At 39.7% G+C, this 22,372-nt stretch overlaps 1 protein-coding gene across 10 annotated transcripts; it reads left to right on the top strand.

Moving 5' to 3' along the window:
* Positions 1 to 3: 3 nt before the first annotated feature.
* Positions 4 to 21,136, top strand: prom1b (prominin 1 b). 10 transcript variants are annotated; one of them, XR_007112287.1, is made up of 29 exons: positions 6 to 570; positions 7,939 to 8,000; positions 8,313 to 8,339; positions 8,445 to 8,650; positions 9,594 to 9,714; positions 9,802 to 9,865; positions 9,974 to 10,063; positions 11,130 to 11,153; positions 11,372 to 11,589; positions 11,676 to 11,750; positions 11,849 to 11,912; positions 12,025 to 12,033; positions 12,175 to 12,334; positions 12,517 to 12,669; positions 13,083 to 13,206; positions 13,365 to 13,468; positions 13,569 to 13,653; positions 13,747 to 13,893; positions 14,920 to 14,991; positions 15,159 to 15,251; positions 15,570 to 15,587; positions 15,760 to 15,813; positions 15,912 to 15,992; positions 16,851 to 16,919; positions 17,039 to 17,128; positions 18,053 to 18,168; positions 18,925 to 19,022; positions 20,119 to 20,153; positions 20,263 to 21,136. XR_007112287.1 is itself a non-coding variant. In XM_047578237.1 (28 exons), exons 1-27 carry the CDS (start codon positions 300 to 302, stop codon positions 20,138 to 20,140), a joined length of 2,619 nt encoding a protein of 872 aa, XP_047434193.1. In that variant the 5' UTR covers positions 6 to 299; the 3' UTR covers positions 20,141 to 20,153; positions 20,263 to 21,136. The 10 variants fall into 10 exon arrangements, 2 of the variants coding, with proteins under 2 accessions (XP_047434192.1, XP_047434193.1); XR_007112288.1 differs by lacking the exon at positions 12,025 to 12,033 and having other exon boundaries at positions 5 to 570; XM_047578237.1 differs by lacking the exon at positions 18,925 to 19,022.
* Positions 21,137 to 22,372: the final 1,236 nt, after the last annotated feature.

Here is a 22,372-nt window from a genome sequence, read left to right as displayed (position 1 = left end):
GGCCGGTGAGAGTTACCGGGGAGAGGAGGACACCGGGAGAAACGAGCTGCCGCTGCTGCCCCTCTGAGATGCCAGTGATGAGTCCTCACCGGGAAACCAGGCGCTAAAAGCTGCTGCAACCTGACCGCTGGATGCTTGAAAGTTTTTTTTTTTTTTTTGCTTCTTTACTGGATAAAACCACCGAGAGAGAGGGACAGGTGTCACCCGCCCGTCTCCCCCCTCTTCCTTCTCTGGTGGACTGTATAGCACTCTACTTTTCTTGTCTTTCCTTGGTGCACAGAGCTGGACTTCTCTGAGCCATGCTGTGGACACGGTGGCTCGTCCTGCTGCTCTGCTGGGGCACCACCGGCGGAGAGCAGCGGCCGGATGAGAGGGACGCCGCACCGGCTGTGGGCCGGTTGGACTCCCGCAGGCAGCGCTCCCCTCCTCCGGTGGAGCCGCTGGATTTTGGGTTCGTACCTGCGGCGGTATATAATACCCACGCTTACTACGAGCCAGGGAGCATAGGGGTCCTCTTCCACATGGTCCACGCGTTTCTCTACGTTGTTCAACCCAACTCCTTCCCCAAAGGTGAGATTTTTTAACGTCCCCCACCCTCCTCCTCGTGGTCACTGCTCTCTATCCGTCAGGCTGCCTGTACTGAAACCATGTAATTAAATGGACAAACACACATAACACACACCACACACACACGCATCTTAAATTACAATTTACAACAAGTGCTGCCTTAACAGGTGTTACACATCCATTTTGGATATCCATCCCATTTAATTACCTAATTAGAAATGACATCTGCATTAACACTGCAAATGATTTTGTGATGTCCACACACAGTATTCTGGTATTTGAGCCAAACTGTGGCCTCAGAGTATGTGACATATGCAGTGAGGAATTAAGGGAGTTTAATTAATCCTGAGTTTAATTATGAAAGTTTGTTCATGCCTCACGTACCTGCTAAATCTAGAGTATGAATTGATGGATGACTTGTTTTGAAGTTGTGTTACTGAATTTAATAATAATGTTACATGTGGTCTAATGAATTCCCATTTAATTAATGCCTTTATGCAAATTACAATCCAATTATGTATGAGTCATGGCTCTTACCAATTTCTTGGGAGCTGTTTCACATCTAAAACCACAGCTAACCTGGATTTGAAGACCCACACAATGAGTCACAAGTTCCCCATTTATGTATTTAGTTATTTATTTTGCATCAGATTGAGGGATATTTTCATGTCTCCAGGTCTCAGTATATCCTTCCATTGAAAACTCTGCTCACGGCTCCACGTCCACAGTGATGGCATTACCCGTGTCAAGGGGTCACAAGTAGCCTTTGCTCTGTTTTCACAAACCTCTGGCCTTAGCGTAACAGAATCTGATGATCCTGATGTACGTCACAAACCAAACAGCAAAGTCCAAAAAAACACTCGGAAACTTCAAAGACTCGGCTTGTGGCAGGGATGATTTGGGTCTGTGCTTTGGGTTAAAAGAGCGTGATCGTGGCGAGGCTACATGCAGTGGTGGTGTGTGCTTGTTGAGCCTATAAACCAATGTTACGTGCAGATTAATGGGATCAATGGCCGTCAGAATTGATATGTGATCTTCTGCTGTTAGCACTGAGGTGATTAATAAGTGATCAGATCTGCCACGCGATCAATATGTATATGTATATGTATATATATAGTGGGCGGTTATCCACAGGGTTTAGTCCAGTAACCTAGTGGTGGAGCCACAAAGCATTAGAAGTCACTCGTTTGTGCGTTGTATGTATTGTATGGATATTATGAGTGGTCACGTTGGAGGATGACAAAGTGCAATAGGATTGAAGGGTTTAAGTTGCTGCCATTTTGGTGTCCTGGGTTAGGGCCACTGGCTGGGTAATCAATTAGCAGATCTGCGATTAGAGGAGGCTTTCTCAGTCACCTGCATCACCGCGTAATAACTTAATCCACTGGACCATATGCTGCCACTGCCATGGACTTTACGGCGTGCTTCACTGTCACTTACACGCACAGGTAGAGCCCACCCCCGAAGTGTTGTTCACAGTCAACAAACACACGGCCAGGCCTCAGAGTCCGCTATTATATATATCTACCTTCACTGCAAGGTCATTTGAGCGAAGAAGAAACCCATTTTAAAGTGGCACCAATGTTTACCTAGAAAGCCAATAACTTATTTTTTTAACTTTTTGCGTGCAGACACATGCACTTCAGTTATCAGTAATTATTGCCCTCTGTTGGTAATGTAGTACAGGCCGGGGAAAAACGGTATCCAGATATTATTTGTGGCAAAACGTTATTTATACATGGATCAGTTTAACATTTCAATACTGGAATAATTAAAATACTTTTAATTTTTTTCTGTTTTTGGTTTAAATAAGTATTTTTTCTTTTATTTTTTGTGAGATCCTGCAGCAAGATGACATCTGAAATGTTGCAGAAAAAAAAAAAAAAAAATATATAAATATATATATATATATATATATATATATATATATATATTACAGACATGATGGCTGACCTCACTGATGTTAATGAAGGATAATAGATCACAACATCTCACAATGTTTCTTATATCAATATTCAGTATAATCGAAGTAATATAGACGAGTGAAGTCCAATGAAAAATACCCAGTCCTGGCTGGGTGTGTGTTTACATTGTGATAAATGATCATAGTAAGATCTATAACTCTTTTTTGATACCATTAATTGTAATGTTGTTGATTTCTTTACAACTTGATAATGCAAGAGGCAAATGTGGCAAAAGTCAGTGAAACAGCTCTGCTGTGCTGCTTAGTTTGACATGAACTTATAATGACAAAAACTAAATGAAGAAGTAGAGCATCAACGAAACAGATTTGATTTATTCTTGATTGATAAAGTGTGTATCTTCTAAAAACTTTGTTGGTCGCCCTTTTCCAAACATAAAGCTAGTGTGTATACATGGGGATAAGAATGTATACATGGGGATAAGAAAAAGGGACGTCCCAGCTTCATGGGCAACAGCATTTTTAAGTTAATATTTGGATACTTTTGATACTATTAAACAAAATATTAAATAATTAATAATAATGTTTAAGGAAAAAAAAGGAAGGTGAATGGCTGGAGCTCTACTGGTGTCCCCAAACCAATGGTGCACTGGAAAGGGAACTAATGACTGAAGGAAAATGGAAAAATCACGTGGAAAAACGCATAAAAAAATCCACGTCCAGGCAGTCAGATGGATTTGAAAAAGTAAAAGGCCTTTAATTTAACGGGCTGGAGTCATTAAAACAAACACCTACGCATTTTGATTTGCACTTCATGGACACAGTGAAACAGAGTAATTATAGTTGCAATAACCACAGGTGTGTTTTCTATATGTTTGTTGACAAATTATTTGTACTTTACAAGTATATAACAGCAACAACTTAGATCCAGACCATAATTAAAATATAACCATGCACACGTTGATTTGCTGTATGATGCAGTTTCTTTCTTATTTTTAAATATAAATCACAACCAATTGTAGAATTTATGATATATTTTGATCCACTGTTTTCACCTAATTTATCAAAAACCAGAACACCTGAGAAAACCTTAATTAATAATTAAGTAATTATTATCTATGGCAATAAAAAAACTGCATCAAGCTTTATTATTAATAATCACAATTTGTTTGCTAATCAAATATGTAGTAATTCAAGGTGATGCATTTTTTTTCCACTGACGTTACTGAAATGACGACAAATAAGTTTTAATAAGGGTACAAAAGTGTTGTATGCTACAATTCAGTACACTGGGAAGTGTGGGTCTTTTGTTAGTGGTACAATATGTTACATTACCACAGTGCTGGCCTGTCACACAATGTTTCCTGTATTGCTGTTTTCACATCATAGTTAGCTGTGGGAAAGGTGGCAGATTTGTTTTTTAAGTTAGAGTCGATGTTGAGCTACAGATAAATAATAATAATAAAAGTTTATAATGGAGCTGATGAATCCGTATGAATCTGTGCAGTTTGTTAAAATTTCCAGTTTTCCATTTGAACCGCTCTCATGTGAACGCCAACATAGTACGACAGAGGTGAGAGTTTCCGTTCACTGATTCTTGACCTACGCTGGCTTTTCTTTCAGACTCACTTTTTTACAAATCTGCCCGTTGGTTTGTTTTACAGCGAAGAAGCATTTTGGGCTCTTTCGCTCACTAAGACGACATTGCCTTATCCCTCTGATACACACAGGGTGGATTAGAGGATTAGCATCCACAGGGCTAATGCTAACACTGCTGCTACCACTGCTACAGATGGCATTGTCACACACACAAATGTGCAAACACATGCTGCGCAGGCACACACACAGAGGCACATCCTGAAAGTGGGTCATAGTCGTGGTGTTTGTTAATTACTGTGATTGGAAGTGGACAGGTTGTTTATCAGGAAGCAAGTGTCTTACACTATATTCAAGAGAAACTCATGTTAGAGGAAGATAACTAACACAAGGGCCGAATTCCTATAAAACACACAAGTGCATCTTACACAGAACACTTCTATTTACAAGCAAAGCTCTTATTTCCACTAATATTTAGCTTTCAGTTTGTCACTTGTTATGGTGATGGTGTACTTTGGTTGTCTCTTGGTCTCATTAGTTACCAACACAAAATTAAAGTCTTTTTTTGTTGTCATTTCTTTATTTTATTAATCAGTCGTACTAAACTGATTTAAACACATACATTCCTTGCCACTGTGAAGATTTCCTGGTGTCCTGAGACTTATAATAGTAAACTAACACCATTTTAACATTAGTCAAAACCATCAGTTAAACTTTGTCAAAAACAAGTGAAGTTTCGTAGCAGCAGCCTGAATTTCTCTACGCAGCATTATTCATATAAAAAGTAAACATTTAAGTCAATGCGACGTCTGTCCATATTACATCCAATGAAAACTTAAAACAGCTGTTCCCAAAGCAGAGGTCAGGATCAAGGAGTCACATGATGAATCTGGGAGGTCACGAGACTAGACAGGCTAGAGAAGAAGAAAAGCACGTCTGGGGCTATAAACTTTGCTTTTCTGATAGTTTTAGCTCTGCAATACGAACACAGTGTATGAAGGCAGTTGACTTGTGTTCAAATACGACCAAACTGACAAAGACTATCCTGGTAAAGCCAGACTTAAGTCTTATCTTGGGTCTGGTCCTGGGTTTTATTATGGGATGTATTTCAGCTGAAACATACGCATGCAATTGGATAGTCTCAAAAACAGATTTTCTGATTTTCATTTTGTCGTGTATGACTACATCCCTGTTCCGTCCGCCAACCGCCCTCTTTGCTGCATCAGTTCATCAGTTCCAGACCAACTTTCCACTACAAATAAAAGTTTAGAGATTTTAGAGCACTTCAATTTCATTTAACAAAATACATTATTTTCTCGCACATAGTTTTAGATTTTAGTACTGTAGTATTACAGTTTTGGTTAAGTACTGCATAATAAGCTTCGTAGGAAGTATAAACAACTATCTCATCAGAGTTATTACTTCATTTACAAGGGTGACCAGCCAAAACGTGGCTGAACCACTGCCTGAAAATATACAGAAAATATAACATATTTAACTGGACTATAATGTATTTCCAATGTTATATGGGTGAAAGCCAAATAAAAAATAAATGAAACAGTAAAATAATAAATCATGTTAATGAGCTCATTCATTTAAGTCCAAACTGCAAAAAATGTTGTGGTCCATGAGGTGAGCTGGTTTTTACTGTACTTCACACAGTGGGAGGCTTTTCATCTAAAAGGCAGCGGAGGTGGTGGTGGTTGGGTTGCATAAGACTTTGTTCACACCTTCCGGTAATCCCTCAGAGCAGGTCATCGTAGAGGATTGTGCCAGGCTATATTTACACCCATTACAATAATAGGGTTGTAGGTTATGACTATATATATGGTTACCAGATGTGATGTGATGTATGTCGTTACATATATATATATATAGAAAGAGAGAGAGAGAGAGAGCACCACACACCGGCAGCAGTGTTTGACATGATTTGTGTTAATTTTTTTGTCTTTCAGTGATTTTAATGGCTGTGTTTTGTCTTTTTCCTCTTTCAACATTTGCTCCTGTTTGTCTATTATACTTAAAAAGTAAATAAATGATGAAATGCTCACATTTAGGCCCAGAAAACATCTTATACTTGATTAACAAAAATGACTGCTCAGTCCACTGAGCATCACTGCTGTGGAGATGCGAGTTCATGTTGGTCTGTTTTTCCTTTCACGCCCAGTACTACTAGTTGTTTATCCGCTGTCTTCCTTTCATTTCCAGTAGTTACCACTTATACTGGGTCACCAAACTAAGCTGTATAAGCTTAGCTGCCCTTAGTGGCTAATGCTAACTAAGCAGCTGAGAAACAACAGGTGGCAGTGACACAACTCCAATGTGCACATATGCTGCATCTGCAGAGTTCATAAACATGGATGTCTTCACCCTATGTGACAGTCTGACGTGTTCTTCTGCCAGTTTCATCCGCATTATCATTCAGACACAACAGCTGAAGAAATATCAGGAGGCTCCCTCCCACCACAAGAGGGCGATAGCGTTGAGAGGATTATCCATATCTTCAGCCACTGGTCCTCGTAACTTCTGAAATCTATAAATGTTAGTTCAAAACAACACTTCATTTAGAGATGTTTGGTTGAAGCCAATCGTTTAACAATATTAAAAACATATATACAAAACTTGATACACTCTCAGTTGTGAGCACTTCTCAATGTAAGTTCCCACATTTTATAAGCAACTCGATTGATGAATCTATAAAGAAAGCAGCTATTACTTACAGGGAAGTGTGAGCTAATCAAGGTTTTGGTATCATCAGCATTTTAAGTCACATAATTTACATGCACAAAAACAGAAGGTTAGACACAGATCTAATCCCCGTGCAGTACCTTTCAGCTTTGTGCGCTTTTTCACCTCACCTGAGGGTCAGCAGGTGTTCGAGCAGAAGGTAGAACCAGACACTGAATGTGTGTACGTGTACTTGTATTGGTGACGTTGTGGGGATGTAGATCTGTTCGTTCAGTCTTGATGTGGGGACTCCACATAGAAGTCCTTGTGACTGAAATTGTAAAACTATGAAGACAAGCTGAAAGTTGCTATAAGGTCAAATGTAAATTAGTGTTAAAATAACGTGATGAGTAAGGTAAATGTAATAATCTGGGTCTATTTAATGTCCAGTCTGAGAAAAAGACTAGTTGTGTGACAATATTACAGTACTCAGAGAAAAAAAGATATATTTTCTGATCATGATCCTCCCATAATTTCTTTTTGGTTTGATATTAAAGATCTGACAAGCTAATAACAAATAGTTTAAACTGGCTATGCAATTTGAAGCAACTTAGTCGTAAACAGTTATATGATGTTCATTTGTGTGTGAATAGGGTTGGACAAATTCATGTTTATTTCAGTTTAAGCAAGTCGTTTGATTCCATACCTGCTTTACATGCCAATGGATATACATACATGTAATCTGTATGAGTTAGTGAACGTGTGTGCAGGTGTGTGTGTGTGTGTGTGTTCACCTGCCCAGTAACCGTCTGGGTGAGTCACGGTGCAGGTAGGCTTAGTGTTGCCTGACCTATATACCGCAAACACACAGACAGCTGGACTGATCTGAAGTTGTCGTTGGCGAGCTACGCAGCTCAAAACACACAGCTGTCAGATGTACTGTATCAGGGAATACACAATACTGTCCTCGGAAATGAAAAAGTGATTCCACGTAATCTGTGTTAGCGTCTGCTTATGAGCATGTGAATGGATTCATTTCCACCGCAGCTTTTCTCGTCAACACCTACACACAGATGAACTTCCTGTACATCAAAAGCTGCACAACTGATTATTCATTTTGCAGATTTATCCTGTTTTGTATTTCATTTCTGTCGTTTTATTTATTTTTATTTTTTATTTTTTTACAGATCTTATTGTTAGAGTCATTCAGCAAAACATGGGGGGAATCAAAATAGAGGAATGGAGAAAGGTACGTTACATTTATAAATGATGAATTACCACGTTATTGATTGGTCTGGAGCTTATAATTGAAATACTGTGTTTCTTATAGATAATTCAAGTGTGAGAGAAATTACTTTTTAAGAATATTTAGTCTTTACAGTCTGTGTCATTAACTGAAATTATAACACAAATCACCTTTTTACTGCATGTAATTGTTTTGATACTGTGCAGCAAATGTGATCATGTCATGTTATAGAAATTTGAACTTGGGTGCCACACTGATCTGTTTTTGTTTATTTTGCTGCGTGTGTGAATGTGTGTGTATGTTGTGCGCATACAGCCAGACAACGTCGTCCTGTTGCTACAGGTAAACTCCTCATAACTGACACTTGTCAATGCTCCGTATAATAACACCAACTATGTGAAAGGCAAAGAGTGGACTCTAACTGCATGCACGCTCTCCCCCCTGCAGTGGATCTACTACGAGGCCGGATTCCTTGTATGTACGACCATCGGCGTCCTGTTTGTGGTCCTCACCCCCATCATAGCCACGTGTTTCTGTGTGTGTCGGTGCTGTGAGAACTGCGGAGGGGAGATGCATCAGAGACAGAGGAAAAACGCCGACTGTCACCGAGGTTTCTACACCGCCTCGCTCATCGCCGCCTCTATCTTCATCACGTGAGTCAATGCAGCCTCCGATATCGCTGAAGTGCAATGAGTTCATTGTGACTTGTGTTAGTTCTGCAAAGCTCTCATATACCTTAGGTGTCTGTACTGTCTCTATTAAAGGACACTAACATGTTGAACTGACTAAAAAAGTCATTTTATTGTTAAACTGTTGATAAAATGCTTTATAACACCAAATCAAAGCATAATTTGTATCATTAGAAGAACTTTATGGAATAATATTCTCCTTCAGTTGTCTCTGCTCACACACACACACACACACACATACTGTATACAGGTAGTGTACCTGCTGTGTGGATTAGACAGGTGCACAGAAATACGATCCAAACTGTGCAGGACAGTTAGGTGTTACTGATATCGCTTGGCTGACCGTGAGAGGCCTCGCTGTCTGAATGAGTCCTTTCACATCAAAAATATACATGCTCACTCGCGCACAAACACACACATGCACATATACACCATTTACAAATGCAGAGATATGACTTTTTATAATAGTGTCTCATCACTCAGAGTGTTTTCTATTAATTTGCCTTGTTTCTCCCTGTGTTGGTTTTTCTCTTTTGCAAGTGAAGACTTTTTATGGGTTTATTGTTTTAAAGGGCAAATATCTTGTCTGTGAAGTTCCAACAAACAAAACTGGTCATTACAGACCCGAGTCATGTGAGTTTCAGGTGCCACAAATGTTCATAATATAACCCCAATTCCCCACCAGCCATTTAACTGGAGAATAAAACTGAGATGTAAGCTGAACTTGAATAGTAAAGGAATAGCTCTCACGTCCAAAACACAAAGCAGAAACAAAAACTGGATTTGTAGGGTAACTGAAGGCACTTCACAACTCTTGTGTAACCATGCCGCCCTCTGCTGGTGAGTGTAGTCACTATGTTTTGTTTTGTTTTAATCTTTACTAATTCTCACTGTATTTGTGTTTCAGCATGGGAGTACTCATTGCTTATGCAGCCAATCATAATGTCAGCACCCAGATCAAGGGCACTCGGCGGCTCATCAATACCAACCTGAGAGACCTGAAGATATTTGCTAACAACACACCTGCGGTACGCCCGTTAACGTACACATCTACATGTACAAGATACGTGCATTTATAACTAGGGTCTAATGTTGTTAAATGTTTCCTCTTGCAGCAAATTGAATACCTGACAGCCCAGTACACCACAGCAAAGAACAAAGTCCTGTCAGACCTTGACAGTAAGCTGAAACAACTTCCTGTTTACATACAGTATTTGACCAATGTCTCTACCTTTTTACATAACTGTGCTGTTGCCATACAACCTGATCCGATCTGTGTCCTTCCAGACATTGGACCTTTGCTGGGTGGTAGGATCCACAGTCAGCTGGAGAAGGATGTGATTCCCTCTCTGGACTCTGCACTGCGTATGGCCGGAGGTAACACATTCGCTGTATTAGTTTTGAATATTATCTCCTGTTCAGTTCACAATACATTGAGACATTTTGCCACAAACTAATGTAGAGGATCCTTAACCTCCCGAGATCCAAGCTTGGTCTGTATTTTTAATTTCTTGGTATTAGTAGGAACTAAGACGTATAAAAACTAACCATCATCTTTCAACAGGAAGTAGTTTTGAAAAAAACGATGTCCTCATATGTGGACACTGGGATTATTTCATTATTTATATTCTAATTAACTCTCCCAATGTGTAACATGATATAAAACTGCTTATTTTATTACCTGAACATTACTGAGCACAGACAGGACAATGAAGTCCCAACGTCCTCATACGAGTACTTGCTACTTGCTAAACCTTAATAAGCATAAATAAATAAGTTTCAACCGTTAAATTTTAATGAGGTCTGCTTTTGTCTTCTGATCGTCCGAAGAATGAATCCGATGAAATTTCCACTATCATGTTTTTACACCGACTAATATATTGCCTCTTTGCTACCACTGGATGGCAGACTAACACGTTTAAATGAAGCACAATAAGCTGTGATAAAACCTAAAACTTAATGTCCTCATATGAGGACATGGGGTCTCAGGAGGTTAAGCTAAAACACTTCTCCGGTCTCTTTGCTTCTGTCTCACCCAAAAAATTTGTTCTGATGAAATTATAGTAAAGTACAGTTAAATGTCCCAGAGGGTCATGTGTCAAAAAGGGATCAAACTACCTCCATTGTTCTGTCCGAAGACAAAGTAATACACGTATGTTTTAAATATTTCAATAAACTCGGATTTCAAGCCTCTTTTGTTCATGCTGCACCGAAGCGCATAATAGTGCGACCCAGTTCTTCCAGCCTATTTAATCTCATCATGAATTTTGTCATTTGTTGATGCATTTATTTCTGATGATTGTCCTTCCTGCTTCCCTTCTTATGGGTTAGTTACTACACAAACGTGATATGTCTTTTAAGGGGAAATCCTAACCAAACATCCTAACCATGTTTTACTTTCTTCTTTTCCCTACGATTCCTTCACATTTCTTTTTATCTAAAGCAAAAGTTGAGAGTGCCATCAAAGGTAAACGGAGCTGATCTGGACCCAGTGGTGCAGTGCTTGTGACTTTGTGTTAGTGGAAGTGTCCTGAACCACTGTGTATTTATTGGAAACCCTCTGTGGGTTGTGGCTCTGTGGTTAGTGTAGTCAGTGACACCAACCCCTGTGGTTAAACAACACACCATTGTGTCAGAAATCAACAAGCTTCTGATTCATTTTCATCCTTTGTGTTTTCTTTCCAGCGATGCGGGAGACCAAAGAGGCTCTGGAGAATGTCAGCTCCTCCTTGGAGGTGCTGCAAGAGGGGATGGGGAAGCTTCAGGCCAGTCTCTCATCAGAGCGCGCCTCTCTATCTAACACCCTGTCTGACCCTGCCTGCACCAACGGAGCTGTGTCCCACACTTGTAACACCATCCGCTCTACACTCGCCCAGCTAGGAATCAGCGCTGACTATTCCAAGGTAATGAGGACCTTAAAATAAATGCCAACTCAGCTTTTAATTAGGGCGATATCTCTATGTTTACTCTGGTTTCTTATTTTTCTCAGCTTCCAGATGTAAGTCATGCTTTGGGCAATGTTAATACCGTCCTGAGAACAGACCTCAGCAACATTGTACAAAAGGTCAGTGTCTGTCTCTAGCTCATTCTGCTCATTTCATGAGTTTCTGTCTCAACCTCATCTTCATCCAGCTCTTTCTCTATCTTTCTTTCCACCTCCAGGGTTACTCGTCCTTTAATGACACTCCAAGACTGGTTAAAGAGCAAACTAAAAACATTGTCTCAGGTATTTAAATGTGTGTTTGTTTCTCAAATCCAGTGTCAACTGATGAGATTAGAACGAGTCTGACTGTATGTTTTACAACTCTTACATTTGCACGCGTACAACGAAACCACAGCTCTGCCTCGTAAGTCCTATTTTCTGATCTATTACACCCCGCAGCTTCCTTCCTCCTCTCTTTAGATTTTGTTACTTCCAGTCTGCACTAAGCGCAAACCATGCGTTCATTTGCCTTCCGATTTTTCTTATTTTTGCAATTCTGCTTCAGGCGTAAAAGGCATGCTGGATAAGATTGGAGCAGAGATCACCGGCTTCTCCAAGATGTTCCCAGTGGAAGCCTCTCTAGCCAACTTCACTATTTTCCTCAACGAAAGACAGAGGAGCATCGAGGCCCTTTACCCACAGATGGACCAGATGGATTTCTACAGGTTTGTGCATGTGTCCGTGAAAGTGTGTGAGGCTTGTCTTGAATTTAAAAAATCCTGCATACAAGGTTAAGTGAGTACATTAGACAGTGGGTCATAATCCTGCGTTAGGATTGCGAATTAGAGTGAACGTCCACAGATATGATTAATTGTTCTCACATGTGAAAAATCTGTGTACTTTTCAGGTGGATCGGATGTGTCGGGGTGCTCTGCATGGTCGTCCTGGTCCTGGCCTTCAACATTCTCGGTCTGCTGTGCGGCACCTGTGGCTACGACAAGCAAGCTACGCCCACAACCCGCGGCTGCATGTCAAACACCGGAGGAAACCTGCTGATGGCGTAGGTCGCCACAACAACACTCCAACGGAGAAACTGCAGAAATAGTGCCCTTTTTTTATAGCATATATCTGTAAACTTTTCATTGTGAACTCTTTTACTTGACGTAACAGGTAACTTTGAATGTGGCTGCAGTATATTATATTTAACTTGGGTCAATTAGTGGTAGATACGTTACAGAAAAACAATTCATGAAGTTTAGTTTTTAAATAAAAATAATCAGAATGTTTTGATAGATAATAGATAAGTCAGCAAATACACATCTACAGGTAGACTCTGGTAACTGGTGAGTTTCTAATTACGTTTAAATAGTTTGGACATTTATGTGATTTGTGCAGAGACTTCTGGCATCCTCAGAGAGTATTTCTTCGTCTGTGATTATGAAACCACTCTTTCTCCATCTCTTGCTCCTCCAGTGGGGTGGGCTTCTCATTTCTCTTCGCCTGGGTGCTGATGGCGTTAGTCACTACTCTGTTTGTGGTTGGCGGCAACGTGGAGAAGCTGATGTGTGAACCTCTGGCAAACCGACAGCTGTTCAAGGTACTAAATACAAATTCTCTTCCCTCTAGAAACATCTTATTTTCTCTCTCCTCACTGTTTCTCTGTGAGTTTATCTTGCCTGAGCAGATCTGTATTGCATAGAGGACTGCTGCTCTGTGCTGATGTGTGTGTGTGTGTGTTTTTGTGTGTGTGTGTAGATCATAGACACACCGTTTCTGGTCCATCCCGAAAAAAAGAACTTCCTTCCTGGGATGCTGTTTCAGAATCCAAACATTGACCTGACTTTGGGGAGCATGTATAGGTAACAAGCTTACAGCTGATGCACACGTACCATAAAGCTCATTGTTTTGATAAAAGTGCATGGATGTTCAGTGTGTGATCATAGGGTATGTGTCTCATAGGGACTGCTATGAGAACAACGGTCTGTATCACGCTCTGCAGCTGGAAACCATGTTCAACATTAATTCTTTCCTCAACAGAACTGTGGTAAGTGACTCTTTACTGTGTATCACCTACTGATGGACATGACTGAGAGCATGGACACTTAGGAGTTTATACTGTACGTGTGTTTCGCAACAGTACAACAAGGATCTGGCCAAAGTGTTGGAAAGTGTGCAGGTGGATCTGCAGGACATCACCCTGCTGGAGCAGAGTGGCAGAGACAACCTCATCAGCTTCGCCAACTCTGGAATTGGACAGATTGACTATAATGCTTATCTTGCTGAGGTAATGTTTGTGTGTTTGTCCTTTTGCTGTGTGACATTTAAATACATACTACATGACGTATGGCTGCAAGAAGTTTTCTTAAGGCACATTTAGAGTACAGCAGGACATAGACGCCGTGGCTGTTGCACGTAGTCTACAAAACAATGGTGAAACTTTAGTCGAAATTTCGCAGTCATCAAAAGATGAGTCACACAGTTAACCTTTCTCCGATGTGTTACGTCTTTACTGTTCTAAAACTTTGGACCAAAATTGATGGAGATGGAGAAGCAGCCAGAAATACTAAAGCGGAAACTTGATGCTACGGGGGTTGTCAACGTTTTTCAGGCCAAGGGCCCTCAAACATAAGTAGGGACCAAAGACCTACTACATGTGTTATAAACTTGGCCGAGTGCAAATTACAAATATACATCATTATTATCATTTTGCATTCGGTATTAACCTTTTCAAATGAAACACAGGTTCAAATATTTATTTTATTTATTTCTAACATGTGCAACAGTAGAGTCTTTGAGGGGAAAATTAAAATATATATATATATATAAAAAATCCCTAATCAACCAAGATTTTGAGACCCCCCTGCAGTACCTCCGTGGATCCCCTAGGGGTCACGGACCCCCTGTTGAAGACCTATACGCTACTAGCAGTCACAGCTCTTGAGGCAATGTACAGTGCTAAGGTCTGCGTACGATCTGCACTGTCATCATTGCTATGGCGTCAAATTGACGCAGAAACCTAAAGAGGCTATTTAGGGTTCAGACTGGTCTTGTTTGAGGTAATTAAATTCACTCACTTTCAAGTGGTTGTATCTTTGTAATTGTTTCTCTTCAAAGTTAAGAAAAAAGCGACAGATCACTACTATACGCATAGTTGTTTAAAATGTTATATAAATGCAGACATAATATCTATGATAAGATATTTAATTTTGGGCTGGTGTTATGCATTAGAAAACTCCTAAAAGCTACAATAAAAACAAACAGAAAACCCCCCAAAACTAATTAGATGTCTTTTTTTTGTGCATGCCTTCAGGTAAATAAGGGAGTCACTCTTGTAGATCTTCTGTCCTTCTCTACTAACCTGGAAGATCAGGCCGACCAGCTGGTGAGTCCTACCATTCGTATGCCAAAAGCATTACTGTTATTGTTGATGAGAAGCCAAAGTCAAAGCCCGATGAGCCACAGACACAAGACAAATCATGTGTTGTAAGTTTATTGTGAGAATTTAACGAATGTGCGACTATATCCTGAACTCTTTGTGTTTGTTCACAGCCACGTGGTGCTCTGGAGAACGCACTGAAGGGTCACGCCAGCAGCATCAGAAACATTCACAGAGAACAGGTTGTGCCCATGGAGCAAGCAATGGTAATTAACTGTCCCACAACACAAACAACTCTAATCCCAATTAAACACCTATACAGACTGTATGCACACGTGATAAATACAGACTGTTCCTCTATCACCTTTTAAGCTCACTTAATGTCTTTAAGAAACTCCACAGCAGCAGTAAAGCTCAGCACTCACATGATTCAGGCCACCGTTATTTGGTCATCTCCAACAGCTGCTGTTTTAATTCGCTGACATGATCGTTAATGTCTGAAGCTGTCCATTATTGCATGTGAAAGACATAACAGTTCTAAGAGTGTGTCCTTTTCCTCCTTTTCTTTGGTTAAACGGGGACAGAAATATGTCAAAGCGCGGGTAAGCCGCTGAACAGCTCTGTGTGTTTTTTTTAGCGTGTGTTTGTTAGCAACGTGGTTCGTGTTGTGAGAGCAGTGGCGTGAGGTCATATAAACGTGTATGTAAATGAGCATTCACGCATTTAGACGTGCATTTGTCTCATTTGTTTGTGTGTTTGTCTTCACGTGAGCAGAGCACGCTGAGCCAGAGCATCAAACAACTTCAGAGGACTTCCGGTGATCTGCCAGTGAGTCCCGACTGAAACTGTGAACTATGAACTAACCTCAGTTATTTATTTACTCGACTCACCCAGTTCTAATGGATTTACATCTGTCTTTCTTTCAGGTGAAGGTCACTAATGTCCTGAGTGCCATCGATGCAGCAGAGTACCTCATCGTTCATAACGCCTCCCATGTGGTGAAGCAGGTACCTAGACTGTATCAGCTTTATAGAACTGTGAATATATAATCTGTTTTTAATCGTATCAGGATTAAAAACAGTTCCTAATGCTTTGTGAATCTAGATTTAGATTTATGAAAATACACGCTCATCCGCAACTGAAATAATAATTTTATTAAATTTAATTGAATAAGGGTTTGTCCCGAAGATTGGGAGTGTTTAAATGTTCCTCACAAAAAAGAAGGTAACATTTGTAGTGATTTAAGGAGAATATTAAAGGGTGGGACTTGAAAACAAGGCAAACACAAAGACAAGTGAAAAGTCTGAGTATCTCCTTGAGTTCTAAATAACTAACAAACTAATTTTAAGTGTCAAATGCCCACATGAAACTCACGCAACTCAGGTCTGTTTTCTGTCTGTCTGGGTGACGACATCAATGACTAGAAACTCAGAATTTAAGGTGTGATTTGGGGCAAAACGTTTTTTTTTTTCGGGAGAAATGTCTAAACTGTGCTGTTAGTGATTGATTAATCATCCACTCAGTCCATCTCCCTTGTTCAGAGTTGACTCTTCCAGTTTTACTGCTTCTTTTTCTGGTTATTTGAACTTATTCTCTGTTAATTTCCACATTTGATATTTCGGACGTAACGAGACAAGAAACACACGTTGTAATGAATTGTGAATTGTGTTTTTTTGGTCTGTGTTTTCACCTATTGAACTCACTTGATGAACATATTATAAGCTACTTTTTCAGCTCAAAAATAATTAACCAAGAATGGCATACACTGGCATTTTTATTTATTTTTTTTATCAAAGCAATTTGATAAAATATTAAATTTCAGATGACAAACTCCTAACCTTAATTATCTTTTTTCTGACTTCTAGGAAACACAGGGCTACACACAGACCTTAGCGGGATACTTCAAACAGTACACGGAATGGGTTAAAAACTCGGTGAGTATTTTTCCTCTTTTTTTTTAAGGTCAGTATTCGGTTGCAAGAAGAAATGCATTTTGAAACAAGAAAAGTGTTCATGCAGCGTGTGTGTGTGCATGTGTGTATTGTGCCTACAGCTAACTGCAGAGGTGGCCCAGTGTAAACCCATCAGCAACATTGTGGACAGCATGGAGATAGTAGCATGCAGCTTCATCCTCGACTCCGTGGTAAGACCTTACTGCGGTTACCTCTGTGTGTGTTTGTGTGACTTGTTGGCAGGCTGCTGAGGTTTACCAATTAATTTCTCAGCTGTATGTACAGAACACATACCCTTCATGCATCTGGATGTTAACTAGAAATATAAACAGCTCTTTGACAGTTTGTTGGAGCTCTGGGTTCAGGGAGCGAAGACGTACGAGAACAGTTTGTTCTCAAGTCCCACACAAATCCAACCTGGACTGTTTTGATGAAGGGTGGGGAGGTAACACACATAGACACTGTTTCCACTCAGACCCAGAAGACTTGTAAAGATTTATTTTTACGTATCATCTAGTTTATGCATAAGAGATTGTGATGTGGGCTCAAACAAGGCGCAGACTGTGAGCAGAATAAACAGATGTCACGGGTGAACGCTTGTACATGCAGGTGTTTAGTGTCTGTGAACCTTTTGTTTGTTCAGATTTTTTGCATCTTAAGGATCCAAAGCATTTTCACTGATAATCACATTGAAAAGGAACAACAAGAAAGTTGAGAAGTGATGGAAACAAGCAGTATGTGCAGTAACATAAATTACATTTTACTTTAAATTTGTACTATAGTATCTTTCCAAAGCCTACGACATGAATCAGTTTGTTTGTAATTTATGATGCACTTTCAGTTATCCTGCATTTTGTTGAATTAGGTCCACCTCATCCAGCTATAAAATTAAAGCTTTGGTTGCAGAGTAACGCACCAATACTAATATATATATATATAAATGTGTGTGTGTGTTCTGTTATTTGTATTCGAAAAAAGAAGAAAACTTCTTCTGCCACTTCATTTGAGAAGCTAGAGTAGTAGAATTTTTAATTCATTTTTTAAAAATATTTGTTTGGTCTGTTTGAGTTACAGTGATAAAATTGTATCACTCGTAATGTCCCTTTGTTTTTCAGAACACGTTCTGGTTCGGTCTGGGAGCTTGCTGCATCTTTCTGATCCCCAGCATCATCTTCTCTGTCAAACTGGCCAAGTATTACAGAAGGATGGACACAGAGGACGTCTTTGAAGAGTGAGTCCACACAAGCATGCACACATTTTTAATTATATACATATATATATGTGTAATTTGGTGGTTTGGCTCCTAATTTTCTTCAGTCTTTTCTGATGTAGATCAAAGCAGAGTTAATTAAGAGTTAATTAATCATTTTCTTCCCTTCACTCGTCATTTCTTTTCATGGCCACTGATTCTCCTCGTATTTTCACCTCCTGTTATTTCCACTCCAGCTCCTCGTACCCGTGGCTCGTTCCTCTTTAATGTCTGTCAGACTCACGCACCTTGTCCACGTTCCTCCATGTGCCCACTTTCTTTCTTGGCACCAGAAACTTCAACTTTGGAACCTCTTTGCACCTTTCACTCTTCATCTTAAATCACGAGCGCAGCCTCTCGTCTCTTTCCACGGACCTTCCCTTCCCTTCCCTTCTCTCCGTGGACTTCATTTCCATCTCTGGTTGACTCCAGCTTTGCTTCTGTCAGAGGAGTCTTCACATTGTCTTTGTCATTGTCATCTGTCCACCCTCGCTCTTTGTGTTGCAGTATGGCTAATACAGGTAATCATGGTGAACTAGTGTGTGATATCCACGGAAACCTCGCTGTGGTCAGGTACGAGCCGTGCCCACCTAAATCTGCTAGCTTGCATGCTGCAGTGATAAACGGTGGAGGGATATTTTTTTGTCTGTATGATCAGGACTCATACAAACATAGAGTTTGATGCACAAATGTTAAATCTGTAAAGAATCCTGTGTGTGTGTGTGTGTGTACATTTAGCTCTCCCTACTCTGACACTCTGACCCGGTTCCCTCGGGCCTCAGCTCCCCCAATGTGCTCTGAATGGTGACTCACAGGACGTTTTCCCCGACGACAAGGTACTGATCAGTGATAACTAACCACTAACCCCCGTCTAACAACCTTAAGAAGAAACTACAACCATTCATAACCCACTGACCCTCAAATCATCATCAGACTCTCACTGAGATGGAGGTTTCATCTTCATCCATTTTTTTTTGTTGTTGTTGCTACATTCCTTCTTCTTCTTCTTCTTCTTCTTCTTCTTCTTCTTCTTCTTCTTCTTCTTCTTCTTCATCCTTCATTGTCACTTTTTTAACAACCCACCACCAGGACTCATCAAAACAAAGTTATCTATGAGTGACATGGCTCCTCATTTTCATCTGACATTGTCATGAGTCAGGAGTCCGAACTGTTCGTCCAGTTTTCATTGGATCACACTGTCCATACCGAGGGGAAAGTATTTAATCGTGTAATTTGTGCCTTGTAGTTAATCTTTTGTTTTAGTTGTTTATTAATACTTTAACAGACTGAAAAGTAGTTATACTGCCTTTAATTTAAAGTGATATACACTCATTTGCCAGTTCATTAGGTACACCCGTGGAAACTAATTCATTCTAATGTAACAGTCCTGCACTAAATCTTCATGAAGGTTAAGGTATTTAGTACTTGTTTAAAGTAACTGTTTAAAATAACTGATTCAGCTGTGTTTTCATTATGTTTGAAGCTCTATTAAATGTGTCATGTTGTATAGACACATGTTTGTATTATATTAACAGCCTCATTTTAGTCAGTGGGCTAGGCTAAATAAAAGAAACACTTAATTCAACCCAGTTTAACATCTCACGCAGTTGAATTCTTACACTTTCTTATGCTCCTTATTCTCATTTAAGTGCTTTGTCTTGTACCATTGAGAAAAGTGAGCAGAGTCAAATTCCTTGTATGTGCAACTTATACTTAAAGCTGATTCTGATTACACTGTTTCAGCATAAACAGTCATGAAGCTAAAATGTACTTAAGGACTGTATTAGAAAGAATTTACTAATTTTCACTAGTGAACCTAATATTTTTCCAAGTTGGAACATATCCTAACACGTTTGTAGCATCTTCTTCTTAGCGTAGATTTATTAAAATATGGAGGTTGCTTAACATCTTGTTTTATTTATGTTTTCACAGTGGCCAGGAGAACTGGAACTGATCTTCCCTTCATGGTAAGTCTGCGTACTCTTCTCTTCATCATTCCTCAATAATTTATAGAATAAATAGGGCAGTCTACTAGTCCAGTGTATTTATATCTCGCATTGCTTCTCTCTTTTTCAGGATCACTGGACTTTTCAGCTTTTCAGAGTCAGGTCTGACACTTCCGAGGACAAAAGGGAAGGAAAAAGAACAATCAGGAGCTGTGTGGTGAGGGCATCTCACCTCCCAGACCTCATTCAGGCCATTCGACCTCTGACCTCTGATGCCAGCCAACTGTACACCTATGAAGTGTTCTCTCATTCACAGCAGCATCCAGTCATTGCAGTCCCTCTAGCTTTTCATTCTGTTCAATCAACTGACTGAGCATTATTTCTGCATAGTTAGTTTTACCTGTAGAGGATGAATTTGTACCTACATTATCAGTTTTAACACGGTGACTCAAGTGTACATTTTTTACGCTTTCAAAACTTTTGAAAGTTTTATATATTTTTATTAATCTTTGTTTTATAACATGTAAGTTATAGTTTTTGTAGTAGTAGTAGCGCATCATTTTTTTTTCTCTCTTTGAATATTTTTAAAAATGGCTTGCGTCATTTTGGTTCAACAGATTGCACTGACCAGGCAGACTTCAAAGTAATGGTTTAACATTTTGGAAGCACGAAGATACCACTGTGAAATATGTACCATGTTGGATAAATACAAGCAGCTAATTAGCTTAGCTTAGCTTAGCAAAGAGACAAAACTAAGTGAAACAGTCTCACTCACTGTGCTTTAAGCTACTGCAAATGCTAATGTATGCTAACTCGCTCACAATGACGATGCTAACATGCTGGTTTAATGTCTACGTCTTTCTTTAGCATGCTGTTTAACATACTGCTAATTAGCACAGTATGTTGTAAACCAACCTAGTGAGCAGCTTGGTGAAATGACTCAATATTGGCGCCGCAAAAAGTCTGATGATTAAAACAGTTTTTTATCCTCTAAGCACTGTGAACATTTGTAGAAAATTAATTTTATGGCAGTCATGAAATTACTCCTCGGGGTACAGTCAAATATATTTATGCTTCTCAGTCAATTTGGCTGACGTTGCCCTGATGGAGCTCTTTGTTAGCATGCTCTGAATTAGTGGTTTTACAGGGATTGTTTTTGTATAATTATGATATAGCATGCCAACATTTTGTTTCCACTTTTTGCTTTAAGCTAAGCTAAGTCATGTGACAGAGCTATCCATGGTCTCATCTGAACTGGCAAGGAAGCAAACAATTATATTCTCCCTTAAATGGTGAATGAGTAAAATAGCAGCTCGGGTTTGCTCAGGATTCACATGTGGAATAAATTAAAGGATTATCTTATCTTATCTCTTACATTAAAGGAGTTTCTCCTGGTCTTTGCTTCTGCTTGAGGCAACATGCTACAAGCTATATCGAACTCACACACAAGCTACATGCATGTTTCCATGGTTTCAAGACAGCTAATACACAATAAATTGCGTCTTAGGCATTTCTTGCCAGACCGTTAGTGAGGGCCTAGTTGCTTGCGTCGAGGTCTGAGGAACACACAAAAAAAGTTGGATTTTGTGGTGAGGGTGCAAATCTGTGAATAAAAACTTCAGTCCAAAAAATGTCTGCTTTGTTTTTCTTCCACCTATTCTCTCGTTACGAGGAGCTTTGCACATTCTGTCTTTTAAACATCCTTTTCTATTTCAAACATCATAAAAACAATGAAAAAGAATTTGATGATGTATGTGAAGCAAAGTGTCAGACGTCCACACTGTTGAAGCAACACACACATATATTTAGAGGGAGCCTGGAAACGTAGGGAAACATTCAGGTAACGCATTCAGACACATGCAGGCTGAAGGTTAGCCGGTTTGCAGGGAGTGACTCAGGGGGGGGGTTGTCTGGGGCTGAGGTGGTGTGATGCTGTTGCCATCCTATCAGAGGAGAACTACTTTTCATTAATTTAGAAAAAACATTGGGCCCGGAAAACACACTTCACATGTTTTCTTTAGTTCCTGGTGTCTCCTAAAGAGGAACTTTTTCTCTTCTCCACCAGATTGATGGCTGTAAAAAAAGTTGCTACACACACTTCCTACGTGTGTTACAAATGGAAACCTTCACTTTATGCAGAACATTTCAGTCGCTTTAAAGACTGTGTTTTTGGTTAAATGGTAATTCTGAATTTTGTCCTGCCATGCTGCTCTGGCCCAGTGTCAGATCAGAAATGTTCC

This window comes from Mugil cephalus, chromosome 2 (assembly GCF_022458985.1).
Source record: "Mugil cephalus isolate CIBA_MC_2020 chromosome 2, CIBA_Mcephalus_1.1, whole genome shotgun sequence".
Lineage (NCBI taxonomy): Eukaryota > Metazoa > Chordata > Actinopteri > Mugiliformes > Mugilidae > Mugil > Mugil cephalus.
The sequence above is the reverse complement of the archived record's forward strand: the minus strand, read 5'-3'. Positions and strand labels throughout refer to the sequence as shown.

Bases quoted from the DNA above. Each gene is read 5' to 3' on its own strand.
- prom1b (XM_047578236.1), top strand. From the start codon at position 300: ATGCTGTGGACACGGTGGCTCGTCCTGCTGCTCTGCTGGGGCACCACC. The intron at 11,751-11,848 runs GTCAGTGTCTGT...TTCCACCTCCAG, and splicing joins TCAGCAACATTGTACAAAAG to GGTTACTCGTCCTTTAATGA. The intron at 12,335-12,516 runs GTTTGTGCATGT...TGTACTTTTCAG, and splicing joins GACCAGATGGATTTCTACAG to GTGGATCGGATGTGTCGGGG.